General features: G+C 37.3%; 1 protein-coding gene across 4 annotated transcripts in view; it reads right to left on the bottom strand.

Annotated features, from left to right (window-relative positions):
* TTLL5 (tubulin tyrosine ligase like 5) overlaps nucleotides 1-20,561 on the bottom strand; it is a 157,605-nt gene that overhangs the window by 54,772 nt on the left and 82,272 nt on the right. For 2 of the 4 annotated variants that reach the window (XM_063290128.1, XM_063290131.1), the window contains exons 28-30: nucleotides 18,772-19,152; nucleotides 14,115-14,293; nucleotides 3,231-3,382 (exon numbers count right to left, since the gene is read on the bottom strand). In XM_063290128.1, coding sequence (XP_063146198.1) covers nucleotides 3,231-3,382; nucleotides 14,115-14,293; nucleotides 18,772-19,152 — 712 coding nt within the window. The remainder of the gene's footprint in view (nucleotides 1-3,230; nucleotides 3,383-14,114; nucleotides 14,294-18,771; nucleotides 19,153-20,561) is intronic. The other 2 variants (XM_063290130.1, XM_063290129.1) reach the window with 2 other exon arrangements.

The following is a 20,561-nucleotide window of genomic DNA, read 5'->3' as shown; positions in this document are numbered from 1 at the left end:
GTGCAAAATTCCTTTTCTGAAACCTTGGCTGGAAACTTAGCAAATATAGGATCTAACTTCAGTGGATTATCAAGATCAATCACCCACCTTGAAACTGAAGGAATGGAACTTAGTGATGCACTGAACACTGTAAAACAAACTGAGAGTGATTTAAAGCAAGCAAAGGGGAAAGTGGCTGAAAAAAATAGTGATAAACTGCAAAGAGTACTGCAGTCTAACCTGGGTTATTCAACACTTTGCAAAATAAGCAATATTCTGGACTCGAAGCAAAATTTGAAGACTTCAAGCCAGAATTTTCTCCAGATGAGTTTGCTTTTTTCAAATTTGTTCCTATAACCTCTTGTGATGTCGAACCGAGTTTCTCCAGATACAAGAACATACTGGTGGACAACAGGAGGAGTTCTGAGTTTGATAACCTCAAGATGCACGTGGTCATCCAATGCAATTCTGCTGTTAATGAAAACTAATCCAGGGATGACCATTTTACTCTCAAAATGTTCATTTGATTCCTTCAATACTAGCACTTCTGCACTGGAAGTGAAGAAGAATAAACCTTTTATTTTGTGTGTGTGTGTGTGTGTGTGTGTGTGTGTAAGCACAGATTTTTAAAAATTGGGTGCTAATTTCAGAAAAATTGTGAAGTCATATTTTTGGTTTAATTGGTCATATTTAAACAGTTTTAAGGTCATAAATGCTTGCATATTTCTAACATTTTTAGGTCATAGAAATCCTCACCCTAGTGATCACTAAACAAGGACTACCTGTAATAGGAGACAGGATAGAATAAGGTGATTTCAAAGTTCTGGGAATTGTGATTTTTGTATCATCATAGCAGTTAAACGTACTTATGTTTGCCTTCCGTGTTGCCATGTTCAGGTTCTTTTCATGCTGGCAAAAAGCACAGGCACTGAACTTACTTTCTGCAATTTCAGCAGAGAGGTTATGATTGCATTCAGACAAAATGACTTGAATTTACAAGAGGATGTAGTTTTTTTTCTTCGTAAGTAAAAGCAAGAAGGTGATACTGCACCAAAGACTTGATAGCCAGAATTCAGTTGTATACTAGATTAGACTTTTAATACAGTAATGTAGGGGGAAGAAAAGATTGATTTGAAGTTATTCAGATAAAAATAAAGACAGTTAATAGACAATAGACCAATATACAATAGTGGTCAATGCATTGCAGTTTTACAATGGAGTTTAAAGGGGAAAGAATGGATCCTAATACTTATTGACAGCCTAAATATGTGATAAGTGGAATGGAATAGAATTCTAGATCTATGGGTGATCTGAAATAAATATGTCAACAGCAAGTTGAATTAAATATTAAAACTACTCAGCCATAACTAGAGTTGCTAGTCATATCAGCAAGCAACTGATCTTTCATTTAGCTAATCTTGCTAATCACTTATCTTCTAGCTTCAGTGTTTCATATACAAGGTATGAATACAGGTAGTCTTCATTTAGCAACCAAAATTGGGACCAGCAACTCAGCTGTTAAGCAAAGCGGTCGCTAAGTGAAACCACCATTGTGCTTATGAACTTACTTCAGTTTTTTTTTTTGCTTTACAGCCCTGTGAAGGTCATAAGTGTGAGGACTGGTAATAAAGTGATTTTTCCTCACTGTCATAACTGCGAACCGTTGCTAGATGAGGCAGCTGCTAAACGAGGACTACCTGAATCTCTTGACCAGATCTTTCTGGCTGACCTTGTCTGGGCTCAGAAGCTAAGTAGGGTAGAGCCTGGTTACAACTTGTTTGAAAGGATGTCAGTAAATATCAGGGCTTTAAGCTAAATTGGAAAGTTGAAAATCATCCTGGAAGAAGCTATGGCAAACGTTAGGATAAAAGCTGTAATTTAATGGCAGTGTCTGACATGCAAGAAGGCCTCAGATCGACTCCCTAACATCCCTAGTTAAAAGGGTTCTGTAGATAGATGGGAAAGGCTTCCCTAGGACATGTTGTCAGAATAGCCAAAACATTATCTTATATGAATAAGGATTAGCAAATTGAACTGAATCCAAGTGACTTTGGGATGGCTATATCCTCTGAAGAAACAGAAAATCAGTTTGGAGGCACTCCTGTTACTGTGTCTGTATTCAAGTGACATTACTGGCCACAAAAGTATTTACCAACTCTGTCTGGTTGAGCAACTTTAACTTTACTTGAAGGAACTATACTTACTCTGGCTATACCCAAGATTGATTACTTTAATGTTCTCTTACCTGGCACTGGCCTCAAAGACAATTTAGAACTTTAATACATCTGGAGTAATACTGCTAGGTGGCAATATAGTATTAGACAGATAATATTATACCTCTTTGTCTGCTGAATGGGCTGCAAATACATTTCAGGGTCTAAATCAAGATACTGATTTCAGCCTTTAAATCCTTAAAGGCATTGGGATCAAGGTTTTTCTGAAATCTCTTCCTTACATGACTATGTTTAAAAATTTCTATTTGTTGAGGAGGATAGGAAGACAGACATAAGAAGGAACTTTGGAAATTGACTGCAGTTTGTTGCTAGGTAAGTTTAAAATCACTATCTACCACTCACCAGTTAGCTCTCTTACATGATTAGTTTCCCCTACAGTATTCCATATGGATGGAGAGGAAGTGTTTGCATAACTTAACTGCTTAGGTTCACAAAACTACAAGAAAAACATGTCATTTGTAGACAGATAAATCAACTTCAGACAGGAATGCCTAGTCCTATTGGCTGCCCTTTGAGCAAGATAGCCTACTGAGGACAATAACAAAAGGCAAGAATCTTGTTCTATTATTTGTTTCATTGAGTGTCTCAATTTTACATCTTGAGGAAAATACATCAATACCAACTTTTACTTTTTTTCCTTATCTACATAATAGCAGCCCCCCCAAAAAAGATAATTTTCATATTCACTACAGAATTAAAGACTGTTATGACTCGACAGCAACTAACAACAACAGCATATATAAATTAATCTAATTCAGCCATGGTCTTATAAAGTGCAGGTTTTCATGGCTCCTATTTATTGGTGAAATTATTTCCTGATAGTGCCATATGAGCTGATGTATATGTGCTAACGTTTTACTAGTTATCCTGCTAGCTTCTTCAAGAACTTAGCAGTCAGCAAATAATCACTTTCTCACATAACATTATATGAGCAAAATGCTAATATGACATGTCAATATGTCTCTAAAACATCCAAATATCACATTAGCATTTTCAGTCTAATTCTGTTTCTCTTACCTGAGTGTTAAAGATGCAGGTCTGGTATCAGTAGTGCTGCTGTGTGTTTGAAAAGCCCAAAATGAACCTCCTGGGTTGAGCGATGATCGATAACTAGAAGCAGTTGCATTTACTTTATTAACAGCTCCATTTATCATATTTAAATTTGTTAGCTGAATAGAAGAAAAAGAAAATGACAAATGATTTAAAAGATTCAACAAAGCAACAAAAGTATGTTTTGTCATGAGTTTTCAGCGAAGACATTATTTATAGATGCTACACATTTAAAGAAACAGAGCCAGTTTACACAGCATACTATAAAACTGGTTTAGTAATAGAAACTAATTCCCACTGACTCCACCTACAAACAAGTGTGGCTAATAAGCCATATGGAAGTTAGCAATCAGAGTGTAATGTGTGAATATAAGACTATGACTTTATCATCTCAGAAAAAGCCAGCAAATAAAGCCACTGACAAACTAAGGTGTTATTTTCTGGAGTCTTGTGGACTCACAAAAAGGCAGAGTCCTGTATCTACAAGTGACACCAAATCTGGCTAAGCAGTAACAGATGCATCATTAGCAACATCAACTCTCTGAGGCAGCATATGTGAGCTGGCATGCATCATGACTCAGTAAGATGAGAAGTGAACATAGCCATTAAAGAGCATAGGTGGTAGACTTACAACACGAAACCTCAGGTCCAGATCCTCAATCATTCAGAAAGCTTACTGCGTGACCTTCAGCTAATCATAACATTTGAAGGTTTCTTTTGGGTGGAGGGGAATTGTAAAGATATGTACATACCCTTTGAGGAAGGACAGGATAAATCTATAATGATAAAACTTAGATTTTATATATATAGCAGCATTGGTGTTTGGGGTGGTGGTTTTTAGGAGGGTGGGGTAGTTTATCCCTTTCCTTCAATCACATAAGAGCAAAACTATGTTTCCTGAGATTTTTATCCAAATCTACCCTGTCCCTAAACTTAGGATAGCTGTAATAATATTTAAAATAAAACATTAAAAAATGGTAACAGTCATAAACACTAACACTTTAAGAGCTAATTACTTCTTTTAACTCAGCTTTGCAATGCTTTGCCCCATATAAAGGAGCACTACTTCCCTACTATGGGGAAGTTAAATAGCCTATCGTGAGATTTGGTAACAAGAACGCTCAGTATATTTGAAAGATACCCACTACAGTAGAGATCCAACATGAGTGCACTTTTAGAAAGTTCTCCCTCCTCAGAAATCTTTGATGTGATTCAATTCAGTAAGCAGAACTATTTTCAGCATTTTCATTATTTAACAGAAAAAAATACATGTACACACATACATGGTCTATTGTACTATCAAAATTAATAATCATAATAATCTGGAAAATATTATGTATAATCAGAACTCATTTTTGACAATATTATTCCAAAGTCTTTTCTTGCCCCTCAGGCAACCTCCCTGTTTCCACCACCACCAAATTCAGAAGTTGATACATATCATCAGCCCTCCAGGTAAACCAGACAGGAAACACAACTAGATGAACTAATTCTACTTTATTGTAAGGCTACTTTAACAGAATCTTGCAAGTCTGAAAGTAAAAATCTCCAACCCTCCCTATTTATCACTTGAGTGATTGGGGTGGGTCTTTCCTAAGTTTCTTCTTTAGATGTTGCCCTCTCATGGACTTCCTTTCCTTTTATCTGATCGTTCCCCAGGCAGCATCTCTTCCCTCTGTTCTCCAAAGTCATCCTTACATTCCATCACACATATCAACTATCTGTGGCTGCTGATCAGGTTTAGTTTTCTTCTTCCAGTGTTGTATAATAATTCTTTTAGCCAGTCCTCATACCCCAAAATCCACAGTTCTTGATATCTTCATAATTCTATTTATGAAGAGACATACCCAATACATTAACCATCCTGTTGATTTCAGTCCAAAATGTAGACCATATGAGTTAACATTTCAATTCCTGAATTGCATCTTTAACAGCAAGGCAACTGCAACCAACTCTTTTTAAACAGGTGTTCAATACACGTAATTTTTTTTTGTATTAACTTCATAAAAATATATATATATATCATTTCATGTTATTAAGGCAACCTTCCACTGCTTTATCAGCACAGGAGACTCAAGCTTGTTATTCCAAAGATCACACAACATCCTATCTATCTATCTATCTATCTATCTATCTATCTATCTATCTATCTATCTATCCTGCCTTTATTATTTTTATAAATAACTCAGGGCGGCAAACATACCTAATAATCTTTCCTCCTCCTATTTTCCCCAGAACAACCACCTTGTGAGGTGCGTTGGGCTGAGAGAGGGCAACTGGCCCAAGGTCACCCAGTCGGCTTTCATGCCTAAGGCAGGACTAGAACTTACAGACTCCGGGTTTCCAGCCCAGCACTTTAACCACTAGACCAGACTGGCTCTCTAATGTCACCTTCACCAGCTTCCTTCCCCTCTCTATAAAAAATATATTATTGGCTTAGGATCCACAACTGTTTTATTCAAACCTCCAACCATTGTGGAACCTCAAAAACAGCAATAGCACCAGGACCAAATAACAAATGCTTGAGTTGAAAACACTACCAAGAAGCATGCTGAGGTAAATTAATTTTTTTTAAAATTCTACAGCATTTTAAAAATTCTTCAAGAACGGAGTTAATTTAAAATATGGCTATGAAAGCAGGACAATGACAGAGGTTTCAGTGTAGCAGTAGAACATTTATCTCATCAGAATAGGAAGAAGATGCAATCATTAGTTCTCCCTTCCTTGGGTAGTTCCCCTTCCTTTCCCAAAAACCTGTTCTAGAGGATTAAAGGACCCCCTAAACCATGTGTGAAGAGATGCTGGGGATTCAAAAATGGTCATTCCTCTCCCTTTATGCCAGAATTCAGAGCAAAATACCACTTGGTGACACTATTGTGGCAGAATCAGTCAATACTGAAAAAAATTGCATTTTATTATTATTTATATTAGTATTATATTAAATACAATTATGTATTTATTTTAGTCCAAACCAAGGAATAAGAACATGGGATTTCAGTGCCTTACACAGCTCCTTACTTTTACCACTTGTCAAAAAATGCTAAGCTTCTTGAAAACATGACAATAGTATTATTCAAGACATAAAATGTGCTCATTTGGCAATACTTCTGAATGAAAAATCAGGGGGTTTTTTTCCTGCACTACTCATTTGAGCATGCACACAGTCTTGGGATATGGTCACAAAAGCCTCTATTTCCAATAAGAAAAACCTGCATGAAGAGAGCTTAATTCAGCCTTCTCTTTCTAAATTACTTTCCGTTGTTAAAATTCTGTTTGTTTTAAAGCTGTCTTTGCCACCGAAACAGGTGTGTAAACAGTTGAGCATGTGGTGAGCAAGGACGTTTCACACATTCCATGTAGACAGGTGTTTAAATTACAGCAAACTTAAATACAGGCACTGGAATCAAAAGTTAGCAGGCATCAGAGCATATCGGCTTATTTAAACCTGCCCATAATGTTCCTTCAGTTTGATAGTTATTCCTCCATTCCTTGATCTGTTTCTGCTGCTATAATTAACCCGCCAGCTCAGTAGATTCCTTGGGGAACCAGTAAAATAATTCACATCTGTACAGCAGAGCTCTGCTTTGGATTGCTGACAATGACTATCCATCCCCACCATTTGATGTACCTTAAGGCGTATCATGAGTATATCAAGATATTTAATATAGCCTAACCTTAGTTTAAATGTAACGGACGAGTAGAAAAGCAAGGCAAAAACCAACTCTTTTGTACAGGAAAAAATAGGATTTATAGGCCCATATATTTATTTGTGTCTATCTGTTAGATCTCTATGCCACCTTTCCTCCAGGAGTTCAAAAAGAATCACTTACCTCCCTTCACTATATCACTAACAACAACCCTCTGAGCTAAGTACAGGTAGTCCTCACTTACCGACCACTTGTTCAGTGACTGTTCCTAGTTACAAAAGTGCTGAAAAAAATAACTTACAACAATTTATGACCTTCGCAGCATCCCTCAGTCACACGATCACCATTCTTTCCATCATCAGGCACTGATGCAGTCTTTTCCCTCTCACACACACACGCACAAAGAAAATAAATAAGTCATAAAGCCATTCCATTAGCAAAAAAAATATTCTTATTTAACATTTTTCCAGTTACATCATCTACACCTGCAGCTAAACCATTTTCAACAATCTTATAGCATTTATGACTTTTGTTTTCATTTTATTATCTTGGACAGTATTTTTTTTAGGGTATCAATCCAAGGTGGCACGATGGCTCAGTGGTTAAGACACCAGGCTTGTCAATTGGAAGGTTGTAAGTTCGGCGGTTTGAGACTCAAGCGCCGCATGACGGAGTAAGCTCCCGCACTTGCCCCAGCTCTTGCCAACCTAGCAATTTGAAAGCATGCAAATGCGAGTAGATAAATAGGTACCGCTTTGGTGGGATGGTAACAGCGTTTCCATGCCAGTCAAGCCGGCCACATGACCACGGAAGCGTCTTTGGACAGCACTGGCTCTTCGGCTAAGAAACAGAGATGAGTACCGCCCTCTAGAGTCAGACACAACTGTGCAGGGGAAACCTTTACCTTTACCTTTTATGAATCCATACTGGATTTTGTTGCTCAGTAATTTACTCTTTTCACAAATACTAAAGTCATCATCATGTCAGTCAAGAACTGAAACACAAAGACTTGCATCTAATAAGAACACTAAGATCAGTTTTAATAATGGTACAGTGTAACCACATTTTAAGTGTTTATGATATCAAGGTGACTTTCAAAATGTTTTCAAAAAAGTGTTCTCAAACAAGGGAGACCAAGAACATACAGGTAGTCCTTGCTTAACAACAGTAATTGGGACTGGAGTTTCCATCACTAAGCAATGTGGTTGTAAAGTGCAACATCATGTCACCGCATCGCTTAGCGATGGAAATCCCAGCAGTCCTATTGCCATCATTAAGAGAGGATTGCAGGTTTTTAAACAAGGACCTCCTCATGACTTCCTACCAGCTTCCAACAAGCAAAATCAATAGGGAAGCAGGCAGGAAGTCACAAGTACTGGGTGGCTTGCAAGCAGGCCCGTGGGCAGGTAAGTGGCTGATGCAGCGGGGCACAAGCACAGCCAGGTGGGGGGTGGCTGCTGCTGGGGACAGAAGGGTGCACTGGTGGCTGCTGCTGTGCTGGGTGAGCATGGCTGGATGGGCACTACAGATTGTTGGTGGGAGGGTGCTGTTGATGGGTGTGCACTATGGAGTACGAGGGTGCTGTGGATGGGCGTGCACTATGGAGTATGATCATGGGGGTGCTAAGATGGCTGGAACTTTGAGGACCAGTCGTAAGTACTACTCATTCAGCACGGTCTTAACTTCGAACGGTCACTAAACAAGCAGTTGTTAACTGAGGATTACCTGTATGCTCCTTTTATTACTTTTTGTTCTGCCTTTTAGCACATCATGGCTACTCACTGGTTTCAAGTCTCGTAAGTCTTCCCACATATTGTTATCTATTAACACTACATGTTGCACTGAGTATGTTATCTCACTTTTCAGTAATCATGACTGACTGAGCTCACTCACACAAACTGCTTTTCTAAACATAGCTAGATTGGTGTTTAAGTATATATAATCATTGCAGCACTTCTTAGAGTAGCTGCAGCTGCTTGTAGAGCATTGTACCACCAGAATAAGAAAACCAGACTATTAATTACCATTTATTTTATCCCATCTCACCATCAAAGAGCATTTTGAACCAGTGCTTCTCACCTCTCAAAATAATCTTCCTACTTCAAAAATGGGTCAAGATTAAATGCCCTCATTTCTGTTCCCTGGAATTGTGTGTGTGTGTGTGTGTGTGTCTCCCTAGTTATAGGGAGGGAGGAGAGAAGAGTAAAACCCACACTGATAGTACCCCTTGCCTTACTGTTCAAAGTTATCTAGTTATAAACAGGATACCTCTAGGAAGCAAGGGAGCCTTGCTCTGCAGTTAACTCAGGTCTATTTCAGTCACACCCCACAGCACAAATTGCCCTCAGGCAAGTTAATGTTCATCTATACACTTGTGTTTACAGGTATGAGACAAGAGGAAAAAGAACACAGATTAAAGGGCTTGAGAGGTGTGAAGTCTCCATGTATACCAAAGCTGATTTGGCTCAAGGCCCATGACATTCCTACCCTGCTTGCTGAGGTTACCAGCCTACAGGATATGCACATAAAGAGCATAAGAGTTCCAGTCTTCAGAAAACATTCCAGACAAAACCTGCCACAGACATTCCTGGGAAACCTGACAAATTCGTAGATTTGTTTGTAGTGTCTCCAGCACATGCATCTTTTTTTTTTTTAAGAGTCTTGTAGTAGATTACTTGCCTTTCCATTACTGGAAGAAATGAGACTTGGAATTAAGTACTCTTAGGTTTAAAACTCCACTGGGAGTTATTTCAGTAAGGCAAAGATGTGCCAAACGTTTGATGATCAGAAAATCCTTCCCACAAAATAGTTCCTTGAAGCTCAGCTTGGTTCAACGAGCAGCTTCTTGAAATCACAAGGCTAATTCCAGCTACATAAAAGACTTCGGAGCATCAGGAATGGTGCTGTTTCAGACACTCTTTTTTCCTTTTGTATAGTTTTCTTCTAAGTATTGGTGCACTCTGACTTTCAAATGAATCTCACATTATATCTACTGAAGAAAAAGTGACAGAGAGAGAAAGGCTAAGCAAAAGATGGGCGAAAAAAGAAGGGTGGGTGGTTAGGAATCATTAAAACACAGTTCCTGTTTCAGCTTGCAGGTGAATGAAAGATGCAGGAGGGAAAGGGCTAAAAAGTGACTGGAAAAAAGCTTCCTAACATTGAGTATCTTACAGATGATGTGATAAAACTCTATGGTTTTTAAGCACAGCTAATTATATATGTTTTTTTCATGAAAAGACTGCCATGGAAAGAGAAAGAGAAGGGAAGGGAAGAGAAAATTCAGATGCCAGATAACACAGCCTGGGAATTTATTCTCCTCTCCATATTTTCCTACCATAGCACTGTAGAAAACAAAAACAATTTGAGATATCTTTAAAAGCAGAACATGTTCATGTTTCCTAGTAATTGGTATAAAAAGATTTACCGTCTCTTACACTGGAGGCAATACATCACCATCATAACTAGCAATCACAGAGAACTTTATCCTCCTTGTGAAGCAGGTACTGACTAGTTTTTGAGATGACTGGTGCCAAGCAGAGTGATGGTGTTGTAAAAAAAAAAGAAAAAGAAAAAAACCCACACTGGATATTTGTACTCCACATTCTCCACAAAGTTTTACGAGGAATGCCAAGTTCTTGCTAAGGACCACCTTTCCAAATGAAAATATGAAAGAATATGCCCTACCCCCATTCTTACAATGATATATCATTACATTTGCAGGAAAGTTGCTGCAAGCTTTGAACATTGGCTGACTTAACAGAAGAGACAGATATATCTTGTTCCAGCCCTCGCCTGGGTGGTCTGATGTTATCCTTAAGATCAAACTCTGTAGTTGGAAGAGCTGAAGCTGTTGCTAGTGAAAATCAACCCCTGAATTCACACATTTGTTCACAGAGAAATGCAGTGCTCCTACTAAGTTTCCTCTTCTTTTTATCAAGCAGGGCAATTCAACACATTCTTTTATTTACCATCAATAGCTACAAAGCACTGCAGCCTAAGAAATGTTTGCAATAGACTACTGCTTCTATTCTGCCAAAAGCACTCAGCAGGCACCAATAAAGACCTCACACAGAACCGATACCACCTCACAGTATACTATGTACAGAAAAAAATTCCAAGCAACAGTATGGAAATGGTTTGCCACTGTCATCTTCCAAGATGTTTTTTCAACTTCCCGTTTTAGCCCATAGCCCTGGAATTCCTTGGTGGTCTCCCATCCAATTCTGCTTAGTTTCTGAGCCCAGACAAAGTCAGCTAAGTGCTTGCACATGGTTATTAAACCTTTTATTGTTTTATCAGTGCTTCTGATGTTCTATATCTTCATGCTTTCAAGACTTCCCTGGGAAAAGAGAAGGATATATGTGTTCAAGAACTTGAAATCTCATTTTGTGGACAAAGTTGAGTGGTTATAAAGACTGTAGTCATAAACATTGCTTTTTTATGAGGGCACAGAGAGATCCTCATTATATAAGGATCATTTTAACATTCTGTCATGATTTTTATTTATCATTAATAAACCTAAACTATTTATTCCAGCACTGGATATTTGGTACACATGAAGTTGGTAGTTAACTTACCAGCAATCCAATTTGGTGCAGACTGAATGTGATTTGACAGAACAGTTTAAAAATTGTGATAATCACTGTAGATTGTCAACCCAACCTTAATCTGACTTTATTTCTAATGGCTGGAATTGCTTTTAGCAATTCTGGAAGGTTCCCTGAGTTGTCCTTTCGTAACTTAAATAAGGCCACGTAAGTATGAAAATGCTAAGGGGAAAAAGGCCCTTTTTAATGGGCATGGACAAAAGTTCATTGTACAAGCCAAGAACCAGTCAGAGTTTGACATTAATAGAAACAATGCATCTGCTCTGAAACCATGAGCATTTTGAGAGTGTAGACAGTACATTTTGAACTGTCACAATATTAAATAATAATACAACTCCCCATGACTTAGTGGGATCATTATTAAAATTGCTTTATGGGTCTCCTATAAGTTAGAGGAGAAGAGGTGGGGTTAGTATCAATGCTGATGAACTGTCTGTTCCTGTTTAATGTTTCTCACTCATGATGATGGGCAGTGGGAAGGAGGCATAAAATTAAAGAGGGATGCAGTAGAGATTTCCCTTTATAAAGCTCCAGCATATATACACTAGCTAGCAGTAACTTCATCAGGGCTGCCCTCCATTTATTCTATGACCACTATAACCATAGTGTCTTAGCATTAATATGTACTGTACATTGGAAAAAAGTGGACCCAAACAGTTTTTCTGGGAAGGAGGATATTACTGGATTGTGGCTGCAGCCTTTTATTACATCTGCCATTCTCCAAATAACCAAAACATTTTGACCCACTGAAAACCAAAAAGACTGGCATAATTTCTAAGTCAGGGCTATATCTGAAAATGATTGAACATCATTTTCAATGTGACCTTCAGGAAAAGTGAGAAAGAGAAGAAGACAAAGGCAAGAGGGAAATATACTATATGTATAAAAAGAAGGGATCAAAATGTATGTGTGTTTCTCTCTCTCTCACATACACACAGAAAATTAAACAGGAAATACAAGGCCTCACCTTGGATATTTACTTTTCTGACTAAGATTTGGGAATAATAACTTTTTTCTATGCATAGCTGCACATTTTTGTGGATAATTCATGTTCCACAGCCATCTCCAATTACTAGGGGAATCACATCAGTGGCATTTATTTCTGTTTGTAATGTAAACATTAGTATTAAAGTTAACTTCTACCATTACAAAAAACCCTTACTGTTAAAGAAATTTATAGATGATATAATAACAGCAGTAACAAACCTGTGTTTACTATCTCATTACATGAGCTAGGATGTTAGTCATGAAAACAGTTTAACCACATACTATTTTAGCTATGACTACTAAGAAACTTGATCACATACCCATATGCAAAGGTGCTTGCTCTGTCCAACAATCACAACAGTTAGCATAAATGCAAAGAGTTAGTTTACTATTTCTTTTTTGAAACAGGACTATAAGCAAGAAATACCACTACTGCTATTTATTCACACCACTTCTTCTATTTCAGCTGCTGCTTATATACATTTAAAACAGTAAGTTCTTTTTTCTTCCCAAACAACTGGGAAAAACTACTTATTAAAAAACACATATACCTGTAAGTTAGTGTGATGTAACTACCTGTAACTAGCAAGGTTTTTTCATGCTTACCCCACCAGATCAAGAATGTGATCCATGACAATATTAGCTTCCTAAAACAACTATTTGGTTTATTGTCCTAAGTCATGGTAGAAGTTCATCCACTCTCATTTCAGAATTTTACATACATGAAATATTCTTTCTTCTATCTTCCTTTTATGCAGAAATAAAAGACCCAGAATGTTATTACTTGCTCTCATAATATCAAGATCATAATTTGGATATTTTATCAGAATTTGTTTTATTATTCTTGGTTTCAATCTTTGATTTAACAACACTGCATTTCATTACATGGAAATATTAGTTTTAGTTAAGCAATATTTCAATATTCTCTAGTGATAAGTGATATTTAATTTAAAAAGACGTATCATTCTGGCAATATGTTACCCCAATACCTCTCAGGGAAAGTCAATCGAGATATCTGCATAGTCAATTGCAACTCATACAGCTCCTGTTGCCCTTTACAGTATCTTGTTTTCACCCACAGAGCTATGCACCTCCTTCATTAGATTGATAAATAGGAAACTATTTTTTAATTTATGTAACTGAGAAATAGCTTATTTCTAGAAGCCTTCAAAAGGGAGAAAATCTAAAACCAAGGCTTATTTAACCCCCAGTACAGCAGTGCCATCTTTTCCTTCTCCATCTTCTGATGAAGAAGATGAATGCATACTTTCTTATCTTAAACAAATTTACAGAAAGCTACACTTAGGTATTTTGGCACTGCAGAAAGTATGGAGAAAAGAAGTTCTACAGCTTATTGAGAACTCCTTACATGAGATATTTGATGGACCAACACATTATTTATTAATTTTTCCAAGCCACCCAATAGCTGAAGCCAGGTCATGCAGAAAAGCAGTCCCTATGATCAAACACTGTTCAAGAAGATCCATTAAGATTAATTAACTTTTACTAGTCAAATTGGCCTTAATCACAGTTTTTCTGCTCTCTTGAGAAATGATACTAGCATCAAACACTATTTCTAGTCAAAGTGGAAAACATGGTTTTTTAGATACCTGATGTGTAAGAAGGCTGATGTGACTGGGTGGTGAGTACTGTCTAGCTGCCTGCTTCTCTGCCAGTTTCTGAAGTTCTGCTGCAATATCATGACTGTAACGCTTGTTGTCTTCTACATCCTTATTCATTTTGGCAGATGCACCACGCTGTCTGCTTGGGCTGTGACTTCTTGATCCTGCTAAAGTGGACAAAAAGTTTTATTTTGCCACGATTTTGTCCTAGCTATAAGAAATATGCATTTGGGGCAAAAATTGGCAAGAGACAGAAATATTCATGACAAAATAAAAACCAGATGGTTTATATGAAATACATGATTTATATGATTTATATTATATGCATGATTAATACGTGATTCTTAAGGTTGGATTACAGTAAGATTTTATAGCTAAATTATCCGGCAGTTTTTGCTTTCTATCAAAAGTTTTATAAAGAACACAAAGGATTTCCTTACAAAGTAATGACAGAGAAGCACAATGGGGAATTTAATTTATTAAAAAAATGATGATTCAGAAAGTAAGCATGAGATATGGAAAAGAACAAGGCATGAAAGAGATGTTTTATTCCAAAGAAACCACTAGTTCGGTGTTTCTCAACCTTGGCAACTTTAAGATGTGTGGACTTCAACTCCCAGAATTCTGGGAGCTGAAGTCTACACATCTTAAAGTTGCCAAGATTGAGAAAAACTACTTTAGTTAGATATTTATTGTTATGTCAACCATTTGGAGGGATGCTTCAAGGAGCCCCTCCAAACCCACTGCTCAGAGTATCAAGGCCCCATGTTGTCTTAAAGCAGAGCCAAAAAAGCCCCAGCAAAATCAGAACTGATACTACAGACATGCCACTTTGGCTGCAATCTCAGCAGAAGTACATTTGGTGAGGGCATATCCATGCTCTGTCACTATGGAGGTCCTTGAAGTGGCCACACCAAGCCTTTGAGAGGACATGGAACCATGACACTTGGAGCAGTGGGTTCAGAAAAGTATGAAACAACCCTTGGTGTGGTTGGCACTGTCCTAATAAGCTTGTTGTTTATTCATTCAGTCGCTTCCGACTCTTCGTGACTTCATAGACTAGTCCATGCCAGAGCTTCCTGTCGGTCATCAACACCCCCAGCTCCCTCAGGGACGAGTCCATCAGCTCTAGAATATCATCCATCCATCTTGCCCTTGGTCGGCCCCTCTTCCTTTTGCCTTCCACTCTCCCTAGCATCAGCATCTTCTCCAGGGTGTCCTGTCTTCTCATGATGTGGCCAAAGTATTTCAGTTTTGCCTTGAATATCATTCCCTCAAGTGAGCAGTCTGGCTTTATTTCCTGGAGGATGGACTGGTTGGATCTTCTTGCAGTTCAAGGCACTCTCAGAAGTTTCCTCCAACACCACAGTTCCAAAGTATCTATCTTCCTTCTCTCAGCCTTCCTTATGGTCCAGCTCTCACAGCCATATGTTACTATAGGGAACACCATTGCTTTAACTATGTGGACCTTTGTTGTCAGTGTGATGTCTCTGCTCTTAACTATTTTATCGAGATTTGTCATTGCTCTTCTCCCAAGGATTAAGCGTCTTCTGATTTCCTGACTGCAGTCAGCATCTGCAGTAATCTTCGCACCTAGAAATACAAAGTCTTTCACTGCTTCTACATTTTCTCCCTCTATTTGCCAGTTATCAATCAGGCTGGTTGCCATAATCTTGGTTTTTTTGAGGTTTAGCTGCAAGCCAGCTTTTGCACTTTCTTCTTTCACCTTCATCATAAGGCTCCTCAGTTCCTCTTCGCTTTCAGCCATCAAAGTGGTATCATCTGCATATCTGAGATTGTTAATGTTTCTTCCAGAGATTTTAACCCCAGCCTTGGATTCCTCAAGCCCAGCATGTCGCATGATGTGTTCTGCGTACAAGTTGAATAGGTAGGGTGAGAGTATACAGCCCTGCCATACTCCTTTCCCAATCTTAAACCAGTCCGTTGTTCCGTGGTCTGTTCTTACTGTTGCTACTTGGTCGTTATACAGATTCTTCAGGAGGCAGATAAGATGACTTGGTATCCCCATACCGCTAAGAACTTGCCACAATTTGTTATGGTCCACACAGTCAAAGGCTTTAGAATAGTCAATAAAACAGAAATAAATGTTTTTCTGAAACTCCCTGGCTTTTTCCATTATCCAGCGGATATTGGCAATTTGGTCCCTAGTTCCTCTGCCTTTTCTAAACCCAGCTTGTACATCTGGCAATTCTCGCTCCATGAATTGCTGAAGTCTACCTTGCAGGATCTTGAGCATTACCTTAGCCTAATACAAAAGAAAAATGAAACAAAATGTAGTACTTTGAAAGTTATTCTTACATGAATATGACAGGTTCTTTTCAAGGTCTTAAAACCTTTGGGAGGATAATCTGGAATTTGGAACTGATGAATTGCTTTGAATTTTTTTGATAAGGGAAAATTACTTTTAAATCTGTTTTAGAAAATCATTAGGATTTGACCAAAAAGATAACCCATGTACAGTTTACCTTCTAAAATTACACCTTGTTCACTATAACCATTCTAGATTATATTGGCAAGTTGTAAAAATATTTGTGTATACAACCATATTTAGTGGCAATGCCCAATTAGCCCTGTTGGCTGAATGTTTTTGGGAAAAAAATGGAAAAATCACCAGTATTTCATAATAAGTGGTGATTAATTTATTGCCCATATTTCCTAGCAGATATATTGTATATTGATTCCAGAATAAAAAATTATTCATTTTACTACCTGTTAAGTTTGTTACCACAATAGAAAGCTAGAGTACAATACATGACACAACAAAATTTTGAAATACTCTACAGTGTAGAGTTTACTCACATCTGGTTATAATTTATTGGGTATATTAACAATGTTTTTCCTACTAGATTACCTTTCTTTGAATTCATTTCATTCTGAACAGAAATATTAGATAATTTTACTCTGTTGATGTTCTTTTTGAATTTCCCCATTAAAAATGAAATAAAAATTTAAAATGTTTATATTTTTCTTTTAAATCCTGTAAAATCCCATGACCTTGGACATTTCCAGGCTTTTCTTTTTTTTCTTTCCATAGTGTTTGTCTGTGTCATTTATTTCTTTTTTTTTTCAATTCTGTATATTTTTGTTTAGTTTATGCTATTCAGTTTTGCCAAACTCATACAGTATATTTTTAAAAAGCACCTGAAATCTAAAGATAAATAAATTTAAAATAGCATGGAACCAAGAGAGTATTTTCAATAATTAAAAAATGAAAAGAACTAGCTGAACCACTTGTGAAAAATAATCCAAAAAGTCGATATGCTGCCCAAGAAAAAAACATGCCACAAAGAAATACACATCTGATGCCAAATGCCAAAAACAGATGGTCTGGTAAGCACATACTTCAATGCCATAGGCAAAAATGGCTACTTTCTGTGAAATCAGTCACTGCCACGTGAATCAACTGATTGCTCAAACAAGACACCTATCTCAGCAGTGCAAGCCTTCTAGAGCTAACCCTTGTTCAAGCCAATCTGACATTCACTTCAGCATTCGACGTTATTGGGCTGAATGAATGAATGAATGAATGAATGAATGAATGAATGAATGAATGAATGAATACCGGCCCCTTCGATTCCTAGCAGCCCTGGTCAATAAGAGTAATAGTTAGTGATAATGGGAACTGGAATCCAACAATATCTGAAGGGCCACTAGTTCCTTACTCCATGGCAACAGAAGTTAATATTTCTTGGAAAAAAGGTAATAGTATCCAACAGTTAAAAAGATAATATTTTAAAGAGCTGCTCCAGTATTATTTTCAGGTAAGAGATCTGTACACCTACAGCATGGAAATCTGCAAAACCTATCTAATGAAGAAAAACTAGCTCAAAGTGGTAAAAGTATAATTTGATGGCAGAGCACATAGTTTGTTTGCAAAGAGACACTTTCTATCCCTGGCATCTCCAGGTAGAGATACTAAAGGCTGCTACTGGAAACTTGGGGAGCTTCTGCTAGTGAACTTGTAGACAATATTGACTTAGATTAATACTTTGACTCAGTATAAGGTATCTTCCTATGTTTCTTTGAAATTCACAAGTGCTAGGATCTAGTGAGAACTGAAAACCACTGAAGGCACCATTATAAAGAAGTAGTTCTGAAGCCCCTAACACTTGTACTGCCAATGAAGAAAGTACTGGTGCACATGATATTCTATACCTATTGCCCAACAATTGCAATAGAATTCACAAACAGTTATTATTCCAAGGAAAACAGTACTAATCTGTTTGGATGTCATTCTAGTTTACTAGTTGCTACCTGATACCTTGCCCTGTACAGTGTTACATAGTTGAACTTAAATAATCATGACTTAGTCTGTTGGGGACTATTGCCAAGTTGTATCATGAGCAAACAGCAGTAAAGTTAGAGAGGCATGACCACCCTATTTTATGTTCCTGCAAGTTGCCTAATAATCATCAACATAATATCTTCACACATGCCTTAATGCTCTAGTAGGTAACTGGAGGACAATTTTGAATTAGATTGGCTATATTTTTTTCAAATAAATTTCTCATAAGGAAAATAATAATTTACCCAACTCAAAACTTGCACAATTAATTCAAATTATCTTGAACATGGCAAGATATTAAAAATATTACAACAATGTGCCAGCTGAGCATCAGCCTACCTGCTTTTGCTGAGGATGGTCGGGTCAGTCTCTGGCTGTAGATTTGCATGGCAGTCTGAAAGGAAGAGAAGGGACTGACAGTGTAACTGCCAGACCGACAACGGTGTAAGCTTGCACTGTTTGAGGATGGGCGGGACATATTTTTTGCTGTATTAGGCAAGTTGTCAGGGGCTGTATTTTGAGAAGAAGTCACTCTAGAACCTGATGAAAGGGAAGGGATCGAATGATAATCAGGCACCTGTACATTATCACAGGCAGCAGGTTGCGAGGACAATGGGATACTGATGCTTTGTGGGAGAATGGTACCATGAGTACAGGAAGAATGGCTAAGAACGCTGGATTGTGGTGTGTTCTCTCCATCCTCTGTCGAAGAAGGAACCCCTATTAAAGGTAGAAGAAAAAAACAAGCCAATCAGGGCAATTCATATTTTTCAGCTGGACACACATATAAAAACCTCCACAATTGCACTGAAGTACCTTTTACAAGCTTCTTTAGATTTTTTTTTCTATAGCATCTGAATTTTCAACTATTTCACAAAAGAACTCTAATAATCATTAACCTATTTCTCAATGGATTCTGCCAAATCTGTATTTATATTGTTAATTCCATTATTTTACTGCATGTTCTATACATGGATTTCAGTTTTCTATTTAATAATATTTAAGATACTTAAAGGTAGTTATTCCCAATTATTTATTTGATTTTTGCATGTAATATTTATGAACAGTACTGCATCAATTTCATTCTACACAGATCAACAATCAATGCCAAGGGAAGTAGTAATCAAGAAATCAGACAACATATTGCGCTGGGAAAATCTGCCATCAAAGACTTATCTAAAGTTTTCAGAAGTAAAGATGTCAGTTTAAAAACAAAGGTGTGTCTGTCTCACGCCATGGTCTTCTCAATTGCCACATAAGCCTGTGAGAGTTGGACATTAAAAAAAGGAAGATAGAAGAATTGATGCATTCTAATTGTGGAGTTGGCAAAGATTATTGAAGATACCATGGACTGCCAGAAGAACAAACAAATCAGTTTTAGAAGAAATACAACCAGAATGTTCCCTAGAGGTGAAGATAACTAGGCTTAGACTCTCATACTTTGGGTACATCGTCAGGAAAGACCGATTGCTAGAAAAGGACGTCATGTTTGGTAAAGTTGAGGGCCAGTGGAAAAGAGGAAGACCTTCAATGCGATGGATTGATACAATTACCGCAACAATGGATGCAAACATTGGAACAGTCAGGCATATGGCACAAGACTGAACAGCATTTAGTTCTGTTATACAGAGGGTCGCCACGAGTCATAAACAACTCAACAGCAAGTCACAACAACAACTACATCAATTACATTTGTTTGTTTTTCCTTTACAATAAATTAAAATAGTATTCATAAAGTCACTCTCATACATGAACCAGTCTATAATAGATTTTAACCACTGTACAACATTTCTACTTGTTTTATATCATCAATATAGTATACTGCTTAGTACATTGAGAATTCCCAAGAGTTTCTTCTATTCAACGTTCATGAAAATGTTTAACTCAAAATGCATTATGGAAAGGATTAAATATATTAGAGCCTATTTTACTGCTTCATTCCTCTGTTATACTAATCAGTATCAATACAATAAAATATAACAAAGAATCATTTTGTTAACTCTAAATTAGAAGTGTGGAAAAGTGATAATTGTTAGTATCTTGACTGACAGACTCACTGCTTGAGTCTAAATATATCTGAATACTCTGTCTGTCTATCTAATTTATAAGGCTGCCCATCTATCCAGCAA

This window comes from Candoia aspera, chromosome 1 (genome assembly GCF_035149785.1).
Source record: "Candoia aspera isolate rCanAsp1 chromosome 1, rCanAsp1.hap2, whole genome shotgun sequence".
Classification (NCBI taxonomy): domain Eukaryota; kingdom Metazoa; phylum Chordata; class Lepidosauria; order Squamata; family Boidae; genus Candoia; species Candoia aspera.
Note: the sequence above shows the minus strand (reverse complement) of the source record. Positions and strands in the feature narration are given on the sequence as shown.